The sequence below is a fragment of the Rana temporaria genome, chromosome 3 (genome assembly GCF_905171775.1).
Source record: "Rana temporaria chromosome 3, aRanTem1.1, whole genome shotgun sequence".
Lineage (NCBI taxonomy): Eukaryota > Metazoa > Chordata > Amphibia > Anura > Ranidae > Rana > Rana temporaria.
In genome coordinates, this window is record NC_053491.1 from 13,781,235 (window position 1) to 13,802,137 (window position 20,903).

Below are 20,903 nucleotides of genomic sequence, written 5' to 3' on the forward strand. Positions count from 1 at the left end.
TAGGTGGATTCAAAGGCAGATTTCGTGGGACCGCATAGCAACAGGCATTTCCAGATGAGTTAAAAAAAAAAAAAAAACTTTTTTTTTTTTTTAGTCGTAAGCTAGAGTTTAAAGCAAAATTGTTTTTTTGATGGAACCTCCACTTTAAGACCCGGACCAATATGCAGGTAAAGAACCAGGCCCCTTTTTGCGATTTGGCACTGCGTCGCTTTAACTGACAATTGCTCGGTCGTGCGACGTGGCTCCCAAATACAATTGGCGTCCTTTCCCCCCCCCCACAATTGGAGCTTTCTTTTGGTGGTATTTGATCACCTCTGCGGTTTTAATTTTTGCGCTATGAACAAAAATTGAGCGACATTTAAAAAAAAATGTAATATTTTTTGCTATAATAAATATTCCCCAAAAAAGATATAAAAAAAAAAATTTTTTCCTCAGTTTAGGCCGATACGTATTCTTCTAGCTTTTTTTGGTAAAAAAAAAATCGCAACAAGCGTTTATTGATTGATTTGCACAAAATTTATAGCGTTTACAAAATAGGGGATAGTTTTATGGCATTTTTTTTTTTCTACTACTAACGGTGGCGATCAGCTTTTTTTTTTTTTTTTGTGACTGCGACATTATGGCGGACACAGCGGACAATTTTGTCACATTTTTGGGACCATTGTCACTTTCACAGTGAAAAGTGCTATGAAAATGCACTGATTACTGTGAAAATGACAATTGCTGTTTAGGAGTTAACCACTAGGGGGCGCTGTAGGGGTTACGTGTGACCTCATGTGTGTTTCTAACTGAAGGGGGGCGGGGCTGGACTTCTGACATCACTGATCGTCTTTCCCTATATCGGGGAACAGACGATCAGTGACAGTGCCACAGTGAAGAACGGGGAAGGTGTGTTTACACACAGCTCCCTCCATTCTTCAGCTCCTGTGACCGATCGTGTGACACCGGTGGCGATCAGGTCCCGCGGTCACGGAGCTTCGGATCGGAGAGTGCCCCCGGCGACCCACGGCTGGGCACTTAGAGGACCTACAGGTACGTGATTGTGCCCAGCTGTGCCATTCTGTCGATGTATTTCGGCGGTCCTTAAGTGGTTAAACACATGTGCTACTATACCCCTGCTATACCCTACTAAATCCAGAGGTGTAAATGCATTTTATCTTCTTAAAATATTATTGAACCAAAACCATGAAAGGGTTCACGTTGACAAATGATTAGGATTGTGGCTGAAACAAAATCGGTTGAGGTCCCATTCACACAGGGAAATTACTGGAGCGCCCCGTTCTGGGCCATGTTTTGGCCGGCAAGGGGGATGCACAGGTAATCGATGCATCTCCGTGCCGGCAGACCCATAGATGTCTACTGGGACACGCGGCTTAACACAGCCGCCGTGTCCCAATATGTAGACACTTTCATTTAGAAACAAAGTTTGGACAAAGCCGAATCTCCGAATTGGTTATAACGAATTTAAAGCGGAGTTCCACCCAAGAATGGAACTTCCGCTTTTTGGAGCTCGAGGGACACACACGCCGCTGTCTGAGGTCTGTAAGGGGGACTGGCAGTCATACTAATGAGGGGTCTGCACTGAGGGGTTACTGTCTGCCTGTACTACTGTGGGGTGTCTGTACTGAGAGGGGGGGTCTGTACTGAGGGGGGGGGGTTACACCATTTTTTTACACCAACCCTAGTGACGCCACTGCAGTGGGGCAGATGTGGATATTACAGTGGGGGGGGGGGGAGATGTGGATATTACAGTGGGGGGGGGGGGGAGATGTGGATATTACAGTGGGGGGGGATGTGGATATTACAGTGGGGGGGGGGGAGATGTGGATATTACAGTGGGGGGGGGATGTGGATATTACAGTGGGGGGGGGGGGGAGATGTGGATATTACAGTGGGGGGAAGGGAGATGTGGATATTACAGTGGGGGGGGGGGAGATGTGGATATTACAGTGGGGGGGGGGGGAGATGTGGATATTACAGTGGGGGGGGGGAGATGTGGATATTACAGTGGGGGGGGGGAGATGTGGATATTACAGTGGGGGGAGGGGAGATGTGGATATTACAGTGTGGGGGGGGGGAGATGTGGATATTACAGTGGGGGGGGGAGATGTGGATATTACAGTGGGGGGGATGTGGATACTACAGTGGGGGGGGGGGAGATGTGGATATTACAGTGGGGGGGGGATATGTGGATATTACAGTGGGGGGGAGATGTGGATATTACAGTGGGGGGAGGGAGATGTGGATATTACAGTGGGGGGAGGGAGATGTGGATATTACAGTGGGGGGAGGGGAGATGTGGATATTACAGTGGGGGGGGATGTGGATATTACAGGGGGGGGGGGGGGATGTGGATACTACAGTGGGGGGGGGGGAGATGTGGATATTACAGTGGGGGGGGGGGGTGTGGATATTACAGTGGGGGGGGGATATGTGGATATTACAGTGGGGGGGAGATGTGGATATTACAGTGGGGGAGGGAGATGTGGATATTACAGTGGGGGTGGGGGGAGATGTGGATATTACAGTGGGGGGGGGGGGGAGATATGTGGATATTACAGTGGGGGAGTTTTTTTTTTTTGCTGATCCGAAAAATGATCCGATCCGTGACTCTGATCCAAGGAACGATCCGAACAGTGATTTTTTTTTTTTTGATCTGTTGCACCCCTAGTGCCGCTTTGTTCCTGGAAGGCGCAGCTCTCCATAAGTCTGCTTTCTGTTTTCATCAGAAGGATGATTCTGTTACTGTTCTTCACCTTTTATTACATACGGATCTCTGTGATTTTGATAGTTGAGCACTGCTGACCCTTCAATGTAGTACAAGAGCTCACTCACTCACTGATGAGAATATAGAGTACAACTGACATTCGGTGTATCTTTATATACTTTATCCACTTAAGGACCCCCCACTGTATATATACGTCCTCTTTTTAAACATGGATATCTCAGTAACGGCAGCAGCTGCTGCCACAACTGAGATATCCATGTTTTCAGCTGGCGGCCGTGTAAACGATAACGGCGGTCTCCGCGGCGGATTCGCAGCGAGATCGCCGTTATCGGTGGCGGGAGAGGGGCCCCCCCCCCTCCCGCCGCTTTTCCGCGCCCTCCGCCGCTTACCGGAGCCGTCGGTAGCGGCGGAGGAGATCTGATGCTGCCGCCTTGTGTGTGAGGACTTGAGTGAGGGCAAGATGGCCCCCACCCGTCCTCATAGCTCTGCTGGGCGGAAGTGACGTCAAAACGTCAGTCCCGCCCAGCCTCTTAAAGAGACAATTTTTTTCTGTCATTTTTTTAAATGACAAATTTTCCTTTTTTTTTTTTTTTTGCATTTAAGCCTAAATATGAGATCTGAGGTCTTTTTGACCCCAGATCTCATATTTAAGAGGACCTGTCATGCTTTTTTCTATTACAAGGGATGTTTACATTCCTTGTAATAGGAATAAAAGTGATCATTTTTTTTTTTTTTATATTTTAGTGTAAAAAATAATAAAATCAATCAAATTAAATAAGAAAACAAAAAAAAAAAATTTTTAAAGCGCCCCGTCCTGACGAGCTCGCGCGCAGAAGCGAACGCATACGCAAGTAGCGTCCGCATATGAAAACGGTGTTCAAATCACACAAGTGAGGTATCGCCGCGATCGTTAGAGCGAGAGCAATAATTATAGCCCTAGAGCTACTCTGTAGCTCAAAAAATGCAACTTATAGAATTTTTTAAACGTCGCCTATCTAGATTTTTAAGGGTAAAAGTTTGACGCCATGCCACGAGCGGGCGCAATTTTAAAGCGTGACATGTTGGGTATCATTTTACTCGGCGTAACATTATCTTTCACAATATATAAAAAAATTGGGCCAAATTTATTGTTGTCTTATTTTTTAATTCAAAAAAGTGAATTTTTTCCAAAAAAAGTGCGCTTGTAAGACTGCTGCGCAAATACGGTGTGACAAAAAGTATTGCAATGACCGCCATTTTATTCTCTAGGGTGTTAGAAAAAAAAAAATATATAATGTTTGGGGGTTTTAAGTAATTTTCTAGCAGAAAAAAATGTTTTAGTCTTGCAAACACCAAATCTGAAAAACACCTGAGGTCTTTAAGTGGTTAAATATCCCCATTAGAAAGTGAAATCTCTACAATTCATAACTTGGAACTTCTCTGCACTGAGACCCGGTTCACACTGGCGCGACTCGTCAGGCGACACAGCCGCCTGACAAGTCGCGTCCCATTGTAGTGAATAGAACCGTTCTAATAGGAGCGACGCGAGTCGCTCCGACTTAGAAAAAGGTTCTTGTACTACTTCGGGGGCGACTCGGGGCGATTTGCATTGACTTCTATACAGAAGTCATTTTGCAAATCGCCTTGGAAGTCGTTTTCAGGTCGCCTGGCCAAGTCGCCCCCGAAGTCGTGCCGCCCCTGTGTGAACCGGCTCTGAGAATGTCGTGTTAATGAAAAGTAACAGTAACCTTATATAAGATTTATGCATTTTCTGGTTTCTCAGTGACTTGTGCAGCTGCTGCCAGGAAAACCTACTAATTGCGTCTGCTGGATAGAACTGCAATGTCGGCGTCTTCTTTTTTTTTTTTTTTTTTTTTTTTCTATAAAAGCTTTCTGTAGCTATAAATAGCAGGGGACTGCTTGTTTAATGGGTGTTCTGATCATTTTCAGTTTTACTTTATTTTTAGGGCTGTGGAAATTAAAGACGAATTCCCCGATTAAAATCGTAAATTTTTTTTGATCGATCAAAATTCTTTTGCTCGGTACTAGTGGTGTAACGCATCGTAAATGATCCGTGATCCAAATGGGTCACCATATGCGAAATGGCACACCACGTGATCCGCGGAGCTCCGCTGCTGCCTCAGCCATAGGAAAGGTCGCGGCTTCAGCCTAGCTCCCGGAGCGGCGGCCATCTTGGGCCACCCGGCGGCGGCCTAGGTAAGCCTAGAGCAGCGCGCTGACGTCTTCACCTGGCTTCAACTGCTCGTGTTCGACTGGCTTCTCTCTAAGCAAGCACTAATCTATAAAATAGATTAATTCCTATACAGTGGGGGAGATGTCTGTGGACAAAATAGAAAAGATTCGGCAAACAGTGCAACAGAAAAAAACCATTAACCCCACTCAGATACAGCAAGAAGAAGCAATCCACATGAATAGTCCACGATCAACGATTTTCGAACTGGTCCCAATTACCATCGACACCACAAAAACCATGATCGGAAGCCTCAGAGACAACACATCACCAAATGACATCATCCCTACAAAACTCTTGAAAGAATGCACGGATATCTTGGCACCTATCATAACGCTCATCATAAACCAATCGTTCAGGGAAGGGATGGTTCCGAGCACCCTCAAGCAAGGCATAATAAAACCCCTCCTAAAGAAACCCAACCTCGACCCTGAAGACCCAAACCATCGCAGACCGGTAACAAGCCTGAACACCATCTCCAAGATCATGGAGAAAGCAGTAGTACAACAGCTTCAGCCCCATCTTGACGACCACAAACTACTAGATGCCCTACAATCAGGTTTTCGCCCAGGCCACGGCACAGAAACGGCTCTCCTCAAGATATGGGATGACGCTCTGGAAGCAGCAGATGACGGAGAATCCTGTCTCCTAGTGCTGCTGGACCTTAGTGCAGCCTTTGACACGGTAGACCACAACATACTGCTCGCACGACTCAAGGAAGTAGCAGGAGTCTCTGACGCAGCCCTACCGTGGTTCGCATCTTTCCTAGAAAATCGCACTCAGACCGTGAAACTTGGAGATTTCACATCAGAAACACGGACCATCACATGCGGAGTCCCGCAAGGATCACCCCTCTCGCCTGTACTCTTCAAAATCTACATCCGCCCGCTCCTCAAAATCATCAGCAAACAGGACCTGTGCTACCACTCCTATGCGGACGACACGCAGCTGTACCTTCGAATCACCAACAAAAAAGACCAATTTCATGAACTAGGAAAATGTCTTACACTGATCGACATTTGGATGACGGAAAGCTCCCTCAAACTCAACGGATCCAAAACGGAGCTACTCACCCTTCATGCAAATAGGAAATCTATCTCCAGGACCACATGGACACCACCCACCATCCTCGGACAAACCATCGCGCCAAGCAATAAAGTCAAAAGTCTCGGAGTCATCTTTGACGCAGACATGACGATGGGTGCACAAATAGGATCAGTCGTCAGCGGTTCTCATCATCTGCTCCGCATGCTACGTAGACTCATCCCCTTCATCCCGGAACAGGACACAGCAGTAGTGGTGGGAACTATCATCAACTCACGACTCGACTACGCAAATTCACTCTATTTAGGACTACTGAAATACCAGATTTCACGTCTACAAGTCGTCCAAAACACGGCAGCCAGACTGGTAACTGGTAAAAAGCCGTGGGAACCAATTTCCCCGGCCTTGAGGTCCCTCCACTGGCTGCCCGTACAGGACCGGGTGACATTCAAGACACTCTGCCTCACCCACAAATGTACACAGGGTAAAGCTCCTCAATATTTAAGCGAGAAAATAAAACCCTACGTCACCAAGCGCGTGCTCCGATCAACCAACCAAAACCTTCTACAAATCCCCAAATCTCACTACAAATCTAAGGGAGAACGTAGATTCTCGGTCCAAGGACCACGGCTCTGGAATGCTCTACCCACGACCATCCGCTTGGAAGAAAACCATCGGGTTTTTAGGAAAAAACTGAAGACCCACCTCTTCTGAAAGACCTGTACAACTCTGGATGCCAAGCGCCTTGAGGCGATTAAGTTCGCATTTGTTGCGCTATAGAAGTTTCTCACTCACTCACTCACTCATATTACAGTGGGGGAGATGTCTGTGGATATTACAGTGGGAGGGAGATGTCTGTGGATATTACAGTGGGGGAGATGTCTGTGGATATTACAGTGGGGGAGATGTCTGTGGATATTACAGTGGGGGAGATGTCTGTGGATATTACAGTGGGGGAGATGTCTGTGGATATTACAGTGGGGGAGATGTCTGTGGATATTACAGTGGGGGAGATGTCTGTGGATATTACAGTGGGGGAGATGTCTGTGGATATTACAGTGGGGGAGATGTCTGTGGATATTACAGTGGGGGAGATGTCTGTGGATATTACAGTGGGGGAGATGTCTGTGGATATTACAGTGGGGGAGATGTCTGTGGATATTACAGTGGGGAGATGTCTGTGGATATTACAGTGGGGAGATGTCTGTGGATATTACAGTGGGGGAGATGTCTGTGGATATTACAGTGGGGGAGATGTCTGTGGATATTACAGTGGGGGAGATGTCTGTGGATATTACAGTGGGAGGGAGATGTCTGTGGATATTACAGTGGGAGGGAGATGTCTGTGGATATTACAGTGGGAGGGAGATGTCTGTGGATATTACAGTGGGAGGGAGATGTCTGTGGATATTACAGTGGGAGGGAGATGTCTGTGGATATTACAGTGGGGGGAGATGTCTGTGGATATTACAGTGGGGGGAGATGTCTGTGGACATTACAGTGGGGGGAGATGTCTGTGGACATTACAGTGGGGGGAGATGTCTGTGGACATTACAGTGGGGGGAGATGTCTGTGGACATTACAGTGGGGGGAGATGTCTGTGGATATATTACAGTGGGGGGAGATGTCTGTGGATATATTACAGTGGGGGGAGATGTCTGTGGATATATTACAGTGGGGGGAGATGTCTGTGGATATATTACAGTGGGGGGAGATGTCTGTGGATATATTACAGTGGGGGGAGATGTCTGTGGATATTACAGTGGGGGGGAGATGTCTGTGGATATTACAGTGGGGGGAGATGTCTGTGGATATTACAGGGGGGGGAGATGTCTGTGGATATTACAGTGGGGGGGAGATGTCTGTGGATATTACAGGGGGGGGAGATGTCTGTGGATATTACAGTGGGGAGGTGTCTGTGGATATTACAGTGGGGGAGAGATCTGTGGATATTACAGTGGGGAGGTGTCTGTGGATATTACAGTGGGGGGTGTCTGTGGATATTACAGTGGGGGAGATGTCTGTGGATATTACAGTGGGGACTAAATATGGTGGTGATCCGAAGAATGTATGTACGTTTATAATTAATCGAAATTGGTCGATTTTAATCGATTAAATAAAAAAATCGAAAATTTTAATCGGTAACAGCCCTATTTATTTTGTGATGTTTTCTTCTGTTTTCAGTGGGGCTCAGCCGTGTACCTCTGCTACAAAAAGTCGGTTGCTAAAACCAACGCAGTGTCTTATAAAGCTGGTAAGCAAAAATTATTTGTGTGTATATATTTGTGGAATCCAGTATAAAACTGTAATAAAAATAATCGTAAAGTGGTTGAAAAATGAACAAAGTATATTCTTCTATAGCGTGTACTTGCCTCAGTCTATAGCACTTTGTGTGGATCAGTTTTTCTCAGACACCAGGCAATGCTTGCTGATGGCCCACCGCACCCTGTAGCACACAGCAGGTGATTGACAGCCTCAGATGTGTGTGTTTCTCGGTGAACTATTTACTCCACTTAGGCTACATTCATACTTGTAGGACTCCAACGTCCAGCGACTTTGGAGTGCAACTTTGATGCAATAATGTGACTTTGGATTGGTGCGAGGTGGATGTGACGACTTTTTTCCCTGCAAAGTGGGACCCACTGGTGAAGAAATTCAGATATGACTTTCATGCAACTTTTGAGGGTTAACATTGGAGTTGATGGCCCTCAAGTTGCAGGAAGGTCAGAACAAATTAGTACATGAACTACTTTGAGATTCCATTCACACTTGTGTGATTTCAAAATCGTGTGATTTCCATTGCGACTTTACAGTGTGACTTTGTTTGCGACGTTGGCTTTGACTAATGATGACATACATGGTGGGACGCAATTCCTCTTCCTGCTGCATTGATTTGGCTTATGTCTAGGGCTTATGTCTAGGGTTAGGGCTTATGTCTAGGGTTAAGGTTGGGTTAGGTCTTGGGTTATGGCTATGTCTAGGGTCAGGGTTTTTGCTATGTCTAGGGCTAGGGTTATGTCTAGGGCTAGGGTTATGTCTAGGGTTAGGGTTATGTCTAGGGTTAGGGTTATGTCTAGGGTTAAGTCTAGGGTTAGGGTTAAGTCTAGGGTTAAGGTTTGGGTTAAGTCTAGGGTTAAGGTTTGAGTCAAGTCTAGGGTTAAGGTTTGGGTCAAGTCTAGGGTTAAGGTTTGAGTCAAGTCTAGGGTTAAGGTTTGAGTCAAGTCTAGGGTTAAGGTTTGAGTCAAGTCTAGGGTTAAGGTTTGAGTCAAGTCTAGGGTTAAGGTTTGAGTCAAGTCTAGGGTTAAGGTTTGAGTCAAGTCTAGGGTTAAGGTTTGAGTCAAGTCTAGGGTTAAGGTTTGAGTCAAGTCTAGGGTTAAGGTTTGAGTCAAGTCTAGGGTTAAGGTTTGAGTCAAGTCTAGGGTTAAGGTTTGAGTCAAGTCTAGGGTTAAGGTTTGAGTCAAGTCTAGGGTTAAGGTTTGAGTCAAGTCTAGGGTTAAGGTTTGAGTCAAGTCTAGGGTTAAGGTTTGAGTCAAGTCTAGGGTTAAGGTTTGAGTCAAGTCTAGGGTTAAGGTTTGAGTCAAGTCTAGGGTTAAGGTTTGAGTCAAGTCTAGGGTTAAGGTTTGAGTCAAGTCTAGGGTTAAGGTTTGAGTCAAGTCTAGGGTTAGAGTCAAGTCTAGGGTTAGGGTTAAATCTAGGGTTAGGGTTGTGTCTAGGGTTAGGGTTGTGTCTAGGGTAATGTTAGGTCAGGGCTAGGGTTAGTTTTAGGGTTCTGTCTAGAGCTTATTTCTTTTGCAGAAGAGATACCAGAAACAGAGGGCTGGTAAAGTGACAACCTGATGTCTCGGTGGATTATTGTGGGACCCGGTGGGGGGGTAGTGGATGGGGAGGGAGTCCAGTGTAAGTTCTCCTTACAGATTTTCTGTGAATTTGAACTTACTTTAACTTTCTTCTGAAAGGGTCAATGCCGGCCCCCCTCTCTATCCTGCGCTTTTCTGCACAGCCCTATTCATTCTTATAGGTAAAGCTTTATTCATGGTGGCCTCCTGTGGACCCCTCGGAGTATGGCTCATCAGAAGGAATGAATGAGGCCACATTGCAATTGCATGGTTTAAAGAGGAGTTCCCTGGGATCCAGTCTAAGGAAATCTCTCCAGTTTTGGGGAGAAGGTTAGTAGTAGTATTTCTGGTGGGCTGCCTTCAGGGGATTGGGGGTTACATTTAATAAAGGGCAATGTCCCTAAATCTAAAACTGTCATTTGACCAGATACTTGGCTCCATGTGTATGAGACATGTGGGGTCACTGGAGGGGTTCAAACAGACGGGTACAGAGAGGATTCCAGAAGCAGCATTGCACATAATTGCATCTGCTGGACTATTCTCTGGTTGGGGATCGTGGCTCTGCAGAGACGATGATTGTTGGATGAGGGTTCATGGGAGTGTAAATGGTTTCTTAGAAATAGCAGAAGTCCCCAGAGCCCCGGTCTCTCTTCTGAGAGCTAATTTCTTCTGCGACGTTATCCCCCTGACAGTCATTGTCCGTGACTAGCTGGGGAGCTTTCCAATATTAGAATAGTCGGAGGTTTTTTATATCTGTAACATACAGTACACTCCTATCTGTTCACCATAATGTGGTTGGAAGTCTAAGGCTTTTTTGAAAAATGATATATATGTGTGTATGTATGTATGATATATATATTATATTAGGGTTGTCCCGATACTAGTATTGGTATCGGGACCGATACCGAGTATTTGCGGGAGTACTTGTACTCGCGCAAATGCTCCCGATGCCTGGCCGAATACTTTTTTTGTATTTATCAACATGTTCTATGAAAATTCTTTGAGTTTTTTACTACTGCGTGACAAGCAAATAAAACATTTTTATTCATTTTTACTCATTTTTATTCTTTTATAATGTCTTGAGTTAGAGTTCTTCATAATTCTAAAGAAAATATCCTTAGTCTGTATTGTGTTTTGAAAACTGTCACATGACATTTAAAAAAAGTATCGGTATTCGGTTTCGGTGAGTACATGGAAAAAAAGTATCGGTACTTGTACTCGGTCCTAAAAAAGTGGTATCGGGACAACTATATATATATATCTATCTATCTATCTATCTATCTATCTATATCTCTATCTATCTATCTATCTATCTATCTATCTATCTATCTATCTATATCTCTATCTATCTATATCTCTATCTATCTATATCTCTATCTATCTATATCTCTATCTATCTATCTATCTATCTATCTATCTATCTATATCTCTATCTATCTATATCTCTATCTATCTATATCTCTATCTATCTATCTATCTATCTATCTATATCTCTATCTATCTATCTATTATAATATAATTTGTTTTTTATTTTTTCTATCTATAAATACGTTCTGAGCAGTTTCTCTGTTTTAATTTTTGCCACATTTTAATAAATATAATCGTAACATAATGCATTATAATATAATGAATAATTTAATAATTATATAATAAAATGTATAATAAAAATGGAACTATACAATAGAAGAAAATGACCCTTTCAAGCTTGGGCCTCAATCCACAAAAAGCTGCTAGCTCTATACTTTGGTGAAGTATATCATAAATGGAGTCTGCAGTCTCCTGTATCATGTCTGCAGTCTCTGACCATCTCTTGTATCCTGCCCATAGTCTTTGACTAGATCCTGTTATTTGTCTGCTGTCTCTGATAATAAATATTCACAGCATTTTATGTATAACCTTTTGGTGATGTTGGAGGCCCCTCATATCAAGGAAGTTGACCACCACTGTTCTATATTGTATTTGCTGTTTTTCAAATATACGTGTATGTGTGTGTGTGTGTGTGTGTGTGTGTGTGTATGTATGTATGTATGTATGTATGTATATATATATATATATATATATATATATATATATATATATATATATATATAAATCTCAATTGGGAAGACGGTCACATTTTCCAGGGACACAAATATGTTGGGTTAGGGTTATGGCCAGGGTTAGGGTTGAGTTTAGGGTTATGGCTAGGGGTCTGTCTAGGGCTAAGGTTATGGCTAGGGTTATGGTTATGCCTAGGGTTGTGTTTAGGGGTCTGTCTAGGGCTAGGGTTATGGCCAGGGTTAGGGTTGTGTTTAGGGGTCTGTCTAGGGCTAGGGTTATGGCCAGGGTTAGGGTTATGCCTAGGGTTGTGTTTAGGGTTATAGCTAGGGATCTGGCTAGGGTTATGGCCAGGGTTAGTTATGTCTAGGGTTGTGTTTAGGGGTCTGTCTAGGGCTAGGGTTATGGCCAGGGTTAGGGTTATAGCTAGGGTTATGGCCAGAGTTAGGGTTGTGTTTAAGGGTCTGTCTATGGCTAGGGTTATGGCCAGGGTTATGGTTATGCCTAGGGTTGTGTTTAGGGGTCTGTCTAGGGCTAGGGTTATGGCCAGGGTTAGGGTTATGCCTAGGGTTGTGTTTAGGGTTATAGCTAGGGATCTGGCTAGGGTTATGGTTAGGGTTATGTCTAGGGTTGTGTTTAGGGCTCTATCTAGGGTTATGTCTAGGGTTGTGTTTAGGGCTCTATCTAGGGTTATGGTTAGGGTTATAGCTAGGGGTCTGTCTATGGGTTAGGCTTATGGCTAGGGTCATATCAAGAAAGTTGACCACCACTGTTCTATATTATTTTATTTGCTTTTATTTTTATATAATATAATATTGACAAGGCAATTGGGAAGATGGACACATTTTCCAGGGACACAAACATGTTTGTGTTCCTGTGTAGTAAATGCAAGCACGCCGTGGCACGTGGTCACAGGAGTTCCTACTCGGCCAGAAGAGGTTTGTAGAAGAGTGTCCGTCTGTCTGTCTGTCTGTCCGTCTGTCTGTCTGTCTGGTTTCTGTGATCTGTACATGGCCAGATACTCATCTGGAGGACATCTGTCAGTCGGTCAATTCTGGATCTAATTCAGCCTTAAACCCTTCATTTCACTTTTCTGTTTATGCCAATATTATATTTGTCTGACAATCCTAGAACTTTGGAAGCTCAAAGTACCAATTACCCTGTAAGGATCGCCAAGCTTTTCCCTGCCAGAAAATAATTCCCTGTTGTTACTGTAAATCCAAGTAATCACCTAATAGATACTTGGTACGTTTTCTGAAACATTACTCACCTGGCACATGTAAGCTTACATAAATTATCTCTGAGTGCGTACAATTTCCTGAGAAATGTTCATCCTTTTTCTCCAGGAAGATTATTTTTGATCCTCTTTTTTTTTTTTTGGTTAAGTTTATGGCTGTGTGCAGTCTAATTTTCTTTCAGCCTTTGTAACATGTAATTAGATCTCTGTTCACATTCAATTTGAGAGACTGTGGCTTGTGGTTTTAACCACTTCAATACCGGGCACTTGCACCCCCTTCCTGCCCAAGCCAATTTCCATCTTTCATCGCTGTCGCAATTTGAATGACAATTGCGCGGTCGTGCTACACTGTACCTAAACACATTTTTTTATCATTTTGTTCCCATAAATAGTTTCTTTTGGTGGTATTTGATCACCTCTGCGACTTTTTTATTTTTTGCGCAACAAAGACTGAAAATTTAGAAATACAATTTTTTTTCTTTTGTTTCTGTAAAAAAAAATTGTAATCAAGTATGTTTTCTTCTTCAATGTCGGGCACTGATGGGCACTCTGTCAGACGCGAGTGAGGAAAATCCGATCAACGGCTCTTCCTGTTTACATCGTGATCAGCCGTGATTGGACGTGGTAAAGAGCCTCCATCTGAGACTCTTTACCGATATCGGTGTAGCGGTGTGTCAGACTGACACGCAGCACCACCGATCGTCATGATGCACACCCCCTGGCTGTTATCCTGCTGAACGTCATATAACATCCAGTCAGGATAACTGGACCCGTCATTTTTCTATAGGCCAGGCGGGAAGTGGTTAAAGTAATTCTAAACATAAAATAAAAAATGTTTTTTGCACAGAGTAGCCCCGATCCTCCTCTTCTCAGGTCCCGGCGCTGGAGCTCCCGGCTCCTTCCCCCTGCCCAGTGCCCTCATAGCGAGCGGTTTGTGCATGCTTGCTCCCAAACCAGCTCTGTCACAGAGTGCAACTCCTGCTTTGCCCCAGCTCATTCCTCACTGTCTGTGATTGACAAGAGCTGGATGGCTAGGAGAGCTGCTGCTCTCAACATCACTGGATCGAGATCAGGCTCAGATAAGTACAGGGGGGACGGGGGAGTAGCTGAATTCTGAATTTTTTTTTTTTTTTTTTAGCTTAGCTACTTAAGGACTGGAAGGATTTGCCCTCTTCCTGACCGGGCCATTTTTTTCAATACGGCACTGCGTAGGGGATAGATTTATGGCATTTTTATTCATTTATTTTTATTTTTTTACTAGAAATAGCGGTGATCAGCAATTTTTAGCAGGACTGCTATATTGCGGTGGACATATTGGACACTTGACACTTTTTTGGGTCCACTGACATTTATACAAGAGATCAGTGCTAAAAATAGCCACTGATTACTGTATAAATGTCGCTGGCAGGGAAGGGGGTTAACACTAGGGGGCGACCAAGGGGTTAGGTGTGTCCTAAGGAGGTGTTTCTACCTGTGGGGGCAGTGTAGTGACCGGGAATAGAGATCGATCGCTGTTCCTGATCACCAGGAACAGCAGATCTCTCTATACTCCCCTGACAGAACATCGATCTGTCTGTTTACACTGACGGATCCCTGTTCTGTCTCTCTGTATAGCGATCGCAGTGGCTGGTAAACAGCGCGGCCACGCGCATCGGCTCTGGCGCCACGGCACAGCAAAATCGCTTCAGGAAGAATGGTCAAACATTCCCATAGACACCCTACTAAACCTTGTGGATGGCCTTTCCAGAAGAGTTGAAGCTGTTATAGCTGCAAAGGGCGGGGCCAACTCAATATTAAACCCTACGGACTAAGACTGGGATGCCATTAAAGTTCATGTGCGTGTAAAGGCAGGCATCCCAATACTTTTGACAATGTAGTGTATGTTCCTCTGCCAGATCGAGGGGAAGAGAGCCTTGTGTAAGCTGCTGTGGGTCGCTCTAGCTAGAGCATACACGGGGCTTGGGACCCTCTCTCCCCAGCCCCATGTGACCATGTTGGACCAATCACCAAACGCATTGCAGTTATAGCGCACCGTATCCTATAACTAGAATAGAAGCTCTTTCTATACCTTTTCCTGGTAGAAAAGTAGAGTTTCCTCGGCTTATATAAGACTTTTGTGTTCTGTGAGCTGCCTTGTTTTGGTGTATAACCTTGGGATCAAATGAGATGGGGCTTGTGTAACCCGCATAATAACCTAAATAACCATTTGTAAAAAAAAAAAAAGAAACGTGTAGCAAGTGTGGTTGTGATGGAGTTTCCCCTCTGTTTGTCTCCGTAGGTTTAATATGCCGGTATCCCGAAGAAGATTATGAATCCTTTCCTCTGCCCGAATCTGTGCCTCTCTTCTGCTTGCCCATGGGGGCGACCATTGAATGCTGGCCATCCAATAGTAACTATCCACTTCCAGTATTTTCCACGTTTGTCCTCACTGGAGCATCTGCTGAAAAGGTACCAGAATTCAAGACGCGTTTCCGTGGCACATCCGATACATTGTGTGGTTTTGAGAGTAATTGTAAAATGAAGATGTAACCTTAGTGGTGTAACTTTAGTAGGAGTTATTGTTATTACACCTTGAAATCCATTTTATTTATTTTTTACATGATTGCTCTGAAAGATTTGTAGATTAGCTACTATATTCACATGTTCTTGCTGCTTAAAACGGAACTAAACTGTATATAAATACCATAAACCAAAAATGCTGTACAATTCATTTTTATAAATATACTAGCTGAATACCCGGCGTTGCCCGGTCTTCCTATCTTAACCTTTTGGGGAGGAAAATCATAGTAATATAAATATACCCATCTTTTATATAAGGGTGTAGGTAAGGGTTAATGTAACTGTCATATATTTTTATTTGGAAAAAAGGTTTGGGAACAACTGCGCTAGGGTAAAAAATTAGGATTAATAAGCAGCAATTAAATTGTGTATAAACAAAGAAATGACGGATAAAAGAATAATTGCGCTAAACCCAAACGTGCACTAGTGATTAAACTAATAACCAAGTGTGTGTGTAAAACCACTGTGTCCGTGTCTAACACACAAACTCAGTGGAATCAGGGGGCCAGATGGCCTCTCTGCTAGCAATAATATATATGAACCAAGTGATCAATAACATAAATGATTGTGAACCATAGCCACAATAATTGTTAAAGAAATTAACAAAACATATAATATTGTATTAATATAAAGTCCATATAGTCCAAAATAATTTTTAGAAGATAAGTTGTAGGTCCATATAGCAAATGAAGACACCCGTGAAGATTCCAGAAATGTAGTAATAAACCACCAAACGTGAATCCTCCACCAATCGTGCAGCTGCTTACCAGAACTCTGGGTCCTGCCGGACCACTATCAACATATTTCTCAACCAAAGATTTAAGGCAGCAGTAAGTCCTCCACTTGTACTGGAACCAATCCGTACTCAACGATGGACATAGAAGATAAGACAGAGCTCCACATGGCATAAAATCCGGTTGATTTATTAAAATAATAGTAAAACTATGTACATACAACTCACAATTCAGTTGAAAAAAGACAGCAATTGGCCTGTAACGCCGGCCGGTCGTATCAGGAACCAAAGAGCCACTCGTTGGAGTAATGCAAGGGATGGCGTCCACACGTCACTCACTCCACCCGACGCGTTTCGTGACAAGATCACTTCGTCTCGGGGTTATATTTTTATTTGGCATATAAGTAATGTGTACCAGGTATTATTGAAATATCTCCAGGCGTACAGAAGTTATGTGGGAACATACATTTCCCATTGATTTGCATGGGACTTTAAACAAAAACCCCGACCCTCACAAATGGGGGTAGTTAAGGGATAAATTACCTATCCTATAGTTTAAGTGGACATATAAGTAACATGTGACCAAGTGTTATGGAAATATCTACAGCCGTTTGGAAGTTATGAAGTAACATGTATTTCCCATAGAGTTGAATGGGACTTTAAAGAAAAACCCCGACCATGGCAAATGGGGGTGGGTAAGGGTTAAACCACCTATCCTATGTTTGTTGCTGACATATAAGTAACATGTGTGCCAAGTTTCATGTTAATATCTTTAGCCGTTTGGACGTGATGCTGGAACATACATACATACATATACATACACACGTTGAGTTTTTTTTATATATGGATGTAAACTCCCCCATCCATTCATGTCTCCATGCCCCTATTTTTCTGCGAAATCACTTTGTAAAACGCCCCGTAGCATTTCTAGCTGTGGCCATCTTGAGTAAGGGCAGTTGATTCATGCAGCATTTACTTCCTGGAATCCATTTGCCCTTAGCTCAGGCAAAAAGGTGTGCTTAAAGCGGGGGTTCACCCTAAAAAAAAAAAAAAAATCTAACATTACATCCAGCATACGAACGACATTTACAGTATGCGGGTCTTTTTTTTTTTTTTTTTTTGCCATACATACCGATATAGTGTGATTTTTTTTTTTCTCCCCGGCTTCTGGGTTCTGATTCCCGCGGGACTGGGCGTTCCTATCCCTGGGTTAGATGATTGTCGTGTTGTGAAAAAGGTCCCATGTCGCACAAGGCGCATCACCAGTTTTCCCTAAATAGCCGAGCTGCGAGTCGGCGCTATACGGCGCCTGCGCAGTCAGCTCTACGCGGCGACTCGCAGCTCGGCTATTTACGGAAAACTAGTGACGCGACTTGTGCGACATGGGAACTTTTTCACAACACGTCAATCATCTAACCCAGAGATAGGAACGCCCAGTCCCGCGGCAATCAGAACCCGGAAGCCGGGGAGAAAATCACACTATATCGGTATGTACGGCAAAAAAAAAAAAAAAAAGACCCGCATACTGTAAATGTCGTTTGTATGCTGGATGTAATGTTAGAATTTTTTTTTAGGGTGAACCCCCGCTTCAACTGCGAAAGCCCCTCCTACCATGAATACTCCTGGGATGTATGGGGGGGGGGATTCTGATGGAGAACCTGATGTAAGGGGGAGATTCTGATGGAAAATCTGATGCAAGGGAGGGATTCTGATGGAGAACATGATGTAAGGAGGGGCTCTAATGGAGAACCTGATGTAAGGGGGGGGGCCTCTGATGGAGAATCTGATGTAAGGTGGGGGGGGGGGGCTCTGATGGAGAACCTGATGTAAGGGGGGGGGGCCTCTGATGGAGAACCTGATGTAAGGGGGGGGGGCTCTGATGGAGAACCTGATAAAAGGGGGGATTCTGATGGTGACACTATTATAAGGAGAAATTGTGATGTGGGGACACTGAGTTAAGGGAAACTGATGGAGAACCTGATATAAAGGGGAACTGGAGTTATTTTCTCCTACATTCTGAATTATATACCAATTCAAAAACCGATCCGAGTAAAACGGATCCTTTCAATTATAAAATAGATTTTTTGTAAAATCTATGATGTGGCCTTCAAAAATTTGGAGACTCCTGATCTAGAGTAATGCAAAGGGGAATCTTAACCACTTCAGCCGCGGAGGATTTGGCTGCCCAATGACCGGTCCAATTTTGCGTCGCTTTAACTGGCTCCCAAACAAAAATTTACGTCCTTTTTTCCCCCCACAAATAGAGCTTTCTTTTGGTGGCATTTGATCACCTCTGCGTATTCTTCTTTTTATTTTATTATTATTATTGTCATTATTATTATTATTATTTTTTTAAACCAAAAAAGAGCGACAAATTTGAGGGGGGAAAAAAAGCAATATTTACTTTTAAAGCGGTAGTTCACCCCCCCCCGACACATTTTACCATCGAGACAGGCATTGTAGCGCGAGCTACAGTATGCCTGTCCCGATTTTTTTTAACCCCGGACTCACCTTGTAATCCGACATCGTAGATTTCGGCTCCCGCGGGGAATGGGCGTGCCTATGGAGAGGGAGGATGATTGACGGCCGGCCCTGGCACGTCACTCTCCCCGAAGACAGCCGGAGTAGGTCTCGGCTCTTCACGGCGCCTGCGCACAGGCTATGCGCACGCGTCGTGAAGACCAAGCCTATTTCGGCTATTTCCGGAGAAGCGTGACGCGCCAGAGCCGGCGTTCAATCATCCTCCGTCTCCATAGGCACGCCCATTCCCCGGTATCTTCGATGTACGACTACAAGGTGAGTACGGGGGTAAAAAATTCGGGACAGGCATACTGTAGCTCGCGCTACAATGCCTGATTTTAAGGTAAAAGAAAAAAAATATTTTTTTTTTTGGTCGATAGGGTGAACCCCCGCTTTAAATAAATATCCCCAAAAAATATATAAAAAAATGAATTTCTTTCTCAGTTTAGGCCGAGATGTATTTTTCTACATAAAATCGCAATAAGCGTATATTGGTTGGCGCAAAAGTTATAGCGTCTACAAAATAGGGGATAGTTTCATGGCATTTCTATTATTCATTTTTTTATTGGTAATGGTGGCGATCTGCAATTTTTTTTATTTATTATTATTATTATTATTTTTATTTTTTTTATCGTGACTGCGACTGAATATGGCGGACACGTCAAACTCTTTTGACGCTATTTTGGGACCATTGTCACTTATACAGCGATCAGTTCTATAAAAATGCACGGATTACTGTTTAAATGACACCGGCAGTGAAGGGGTTAACCAGTAGGGGGGGTTGAGGAAGGGGTTTAGTGCGTTCTAGGGAGTGATTTTAACTGTGTGGGGGATGGGCAACCTGTGACATGACACTGATCCTGATGACAGGGAGCAGAAGATCAGCGTCCTGTCACTAGGCAGTAAGGATGAGCTCCGGCGTGTTCGCATAGAACACATGCAGAGCCCGCCAGGAAGTCGTCACCCGCGCTGCGCTAATCACAGCCAGGCAGACATTTCCCGATCTCTGCAGCCGAGCATCGAGAAATGTCTGCCTGGCTGTGATTAGCGCAGCGCGGGTGCCGACTTCCTGGCGGGCTCTGCATGTGTTCTATGCGAACACGCCAGAGCTCATCCTTACTAGGCAGAACAGGGAAAGGCCTTGTTTACAGTGGCATTCCCCCCAATCTGTCGCTCCGTGACACGATCGCAGGACACCGGCGGACATTGATTCCGCGGGTTCCGCGGTCGCAGAGCTAAAATTAGGTAGTGCTAAGGCCCCTTAAGATGCCATAATGTATTGCATAGGTACAACATCCCTTCCTCTCGTATTTACAGACATGACCTCTTCTTTCTCATAGGTGTACGGAGCGGCTGTACAATTCTATGAACCTTATGCTCCAGAGCAGCTGACGGAAAAACAGAGATCCCAGTTAGGACTGGTAACCCGCGCCGAAGGAAAAACGAATCTTTCCAAAACCATCCACGTGAGCAAGTGCATCTGTCTTCTGTCTCACTGGCCTTTCTTTGACGCGTTCAAGAAATTTCTCACTTTCCTCTACCGTTATTCCATCTCTGGTCCCCATGTGCTCCCCATAGAGAAGTAAGTTATCTGTGTGAGAGGCTATCAATAATTAACTGACAAGTTCTTGTTCTGCCTGTCCGCTCGGATACACACACTCCTAATAACACACCGCAGCGCTCCGACATGGAGTGTCAAGCTATTACTTACTGTGCGCTCCGGGGAGATTGTCTCTCAGACCTCCTTTGTAAACCACAGCAGTGTGACTGTCCTTTTAGGGTCGGATCTTAACGCTCACGTATCGCATTCCAGCAGTAAAAGAATAGCGAGAAATCTGTCTATGTTTTTTTTTTTTTTTCCTTAATTCTTTTATTTCTATTGCCACAGTTCCAACACTTTGAGTGTATATAGAAATAATAAGTGCAGCACTAAATATCTAAATGTGTAATACGATATAGTAATATACTTAACCACTTGT

General features: G+C 44.1%; 1 protein-coding gene across 4 annotated transcripts in view; it reads left to right on the forward strand.

Moving 5' to 3' along the window:
• DENND4A (DENN domain containing 4A) overlaps positions 1–20,903 on the forward strand; it is a 244,198-nt gene that overhangs the window by 62,316 nt on the left and 160,979 nt on the right. For all 4 annotated transcript variants that reach the window (XM_040342272.1, XM_040342269.1, XM_040342270.1 and 1 more), the window contains exons 4-6: positions 8,187–8,256; positions 15,391–15,560; positions 20,265–20,506. In XM_040342272.1, the coding sequence (XP_040198206.1) occupies positions 8,187–8,256; positions 15,391–15,560; positions 20,265–20,506 (482 nt within the window). The remainder of the gene's footprint in view (positions 1–8,186; positions 8,257–15,390; positions 15,561–20,264; positions 20,507–20,903) is intronic.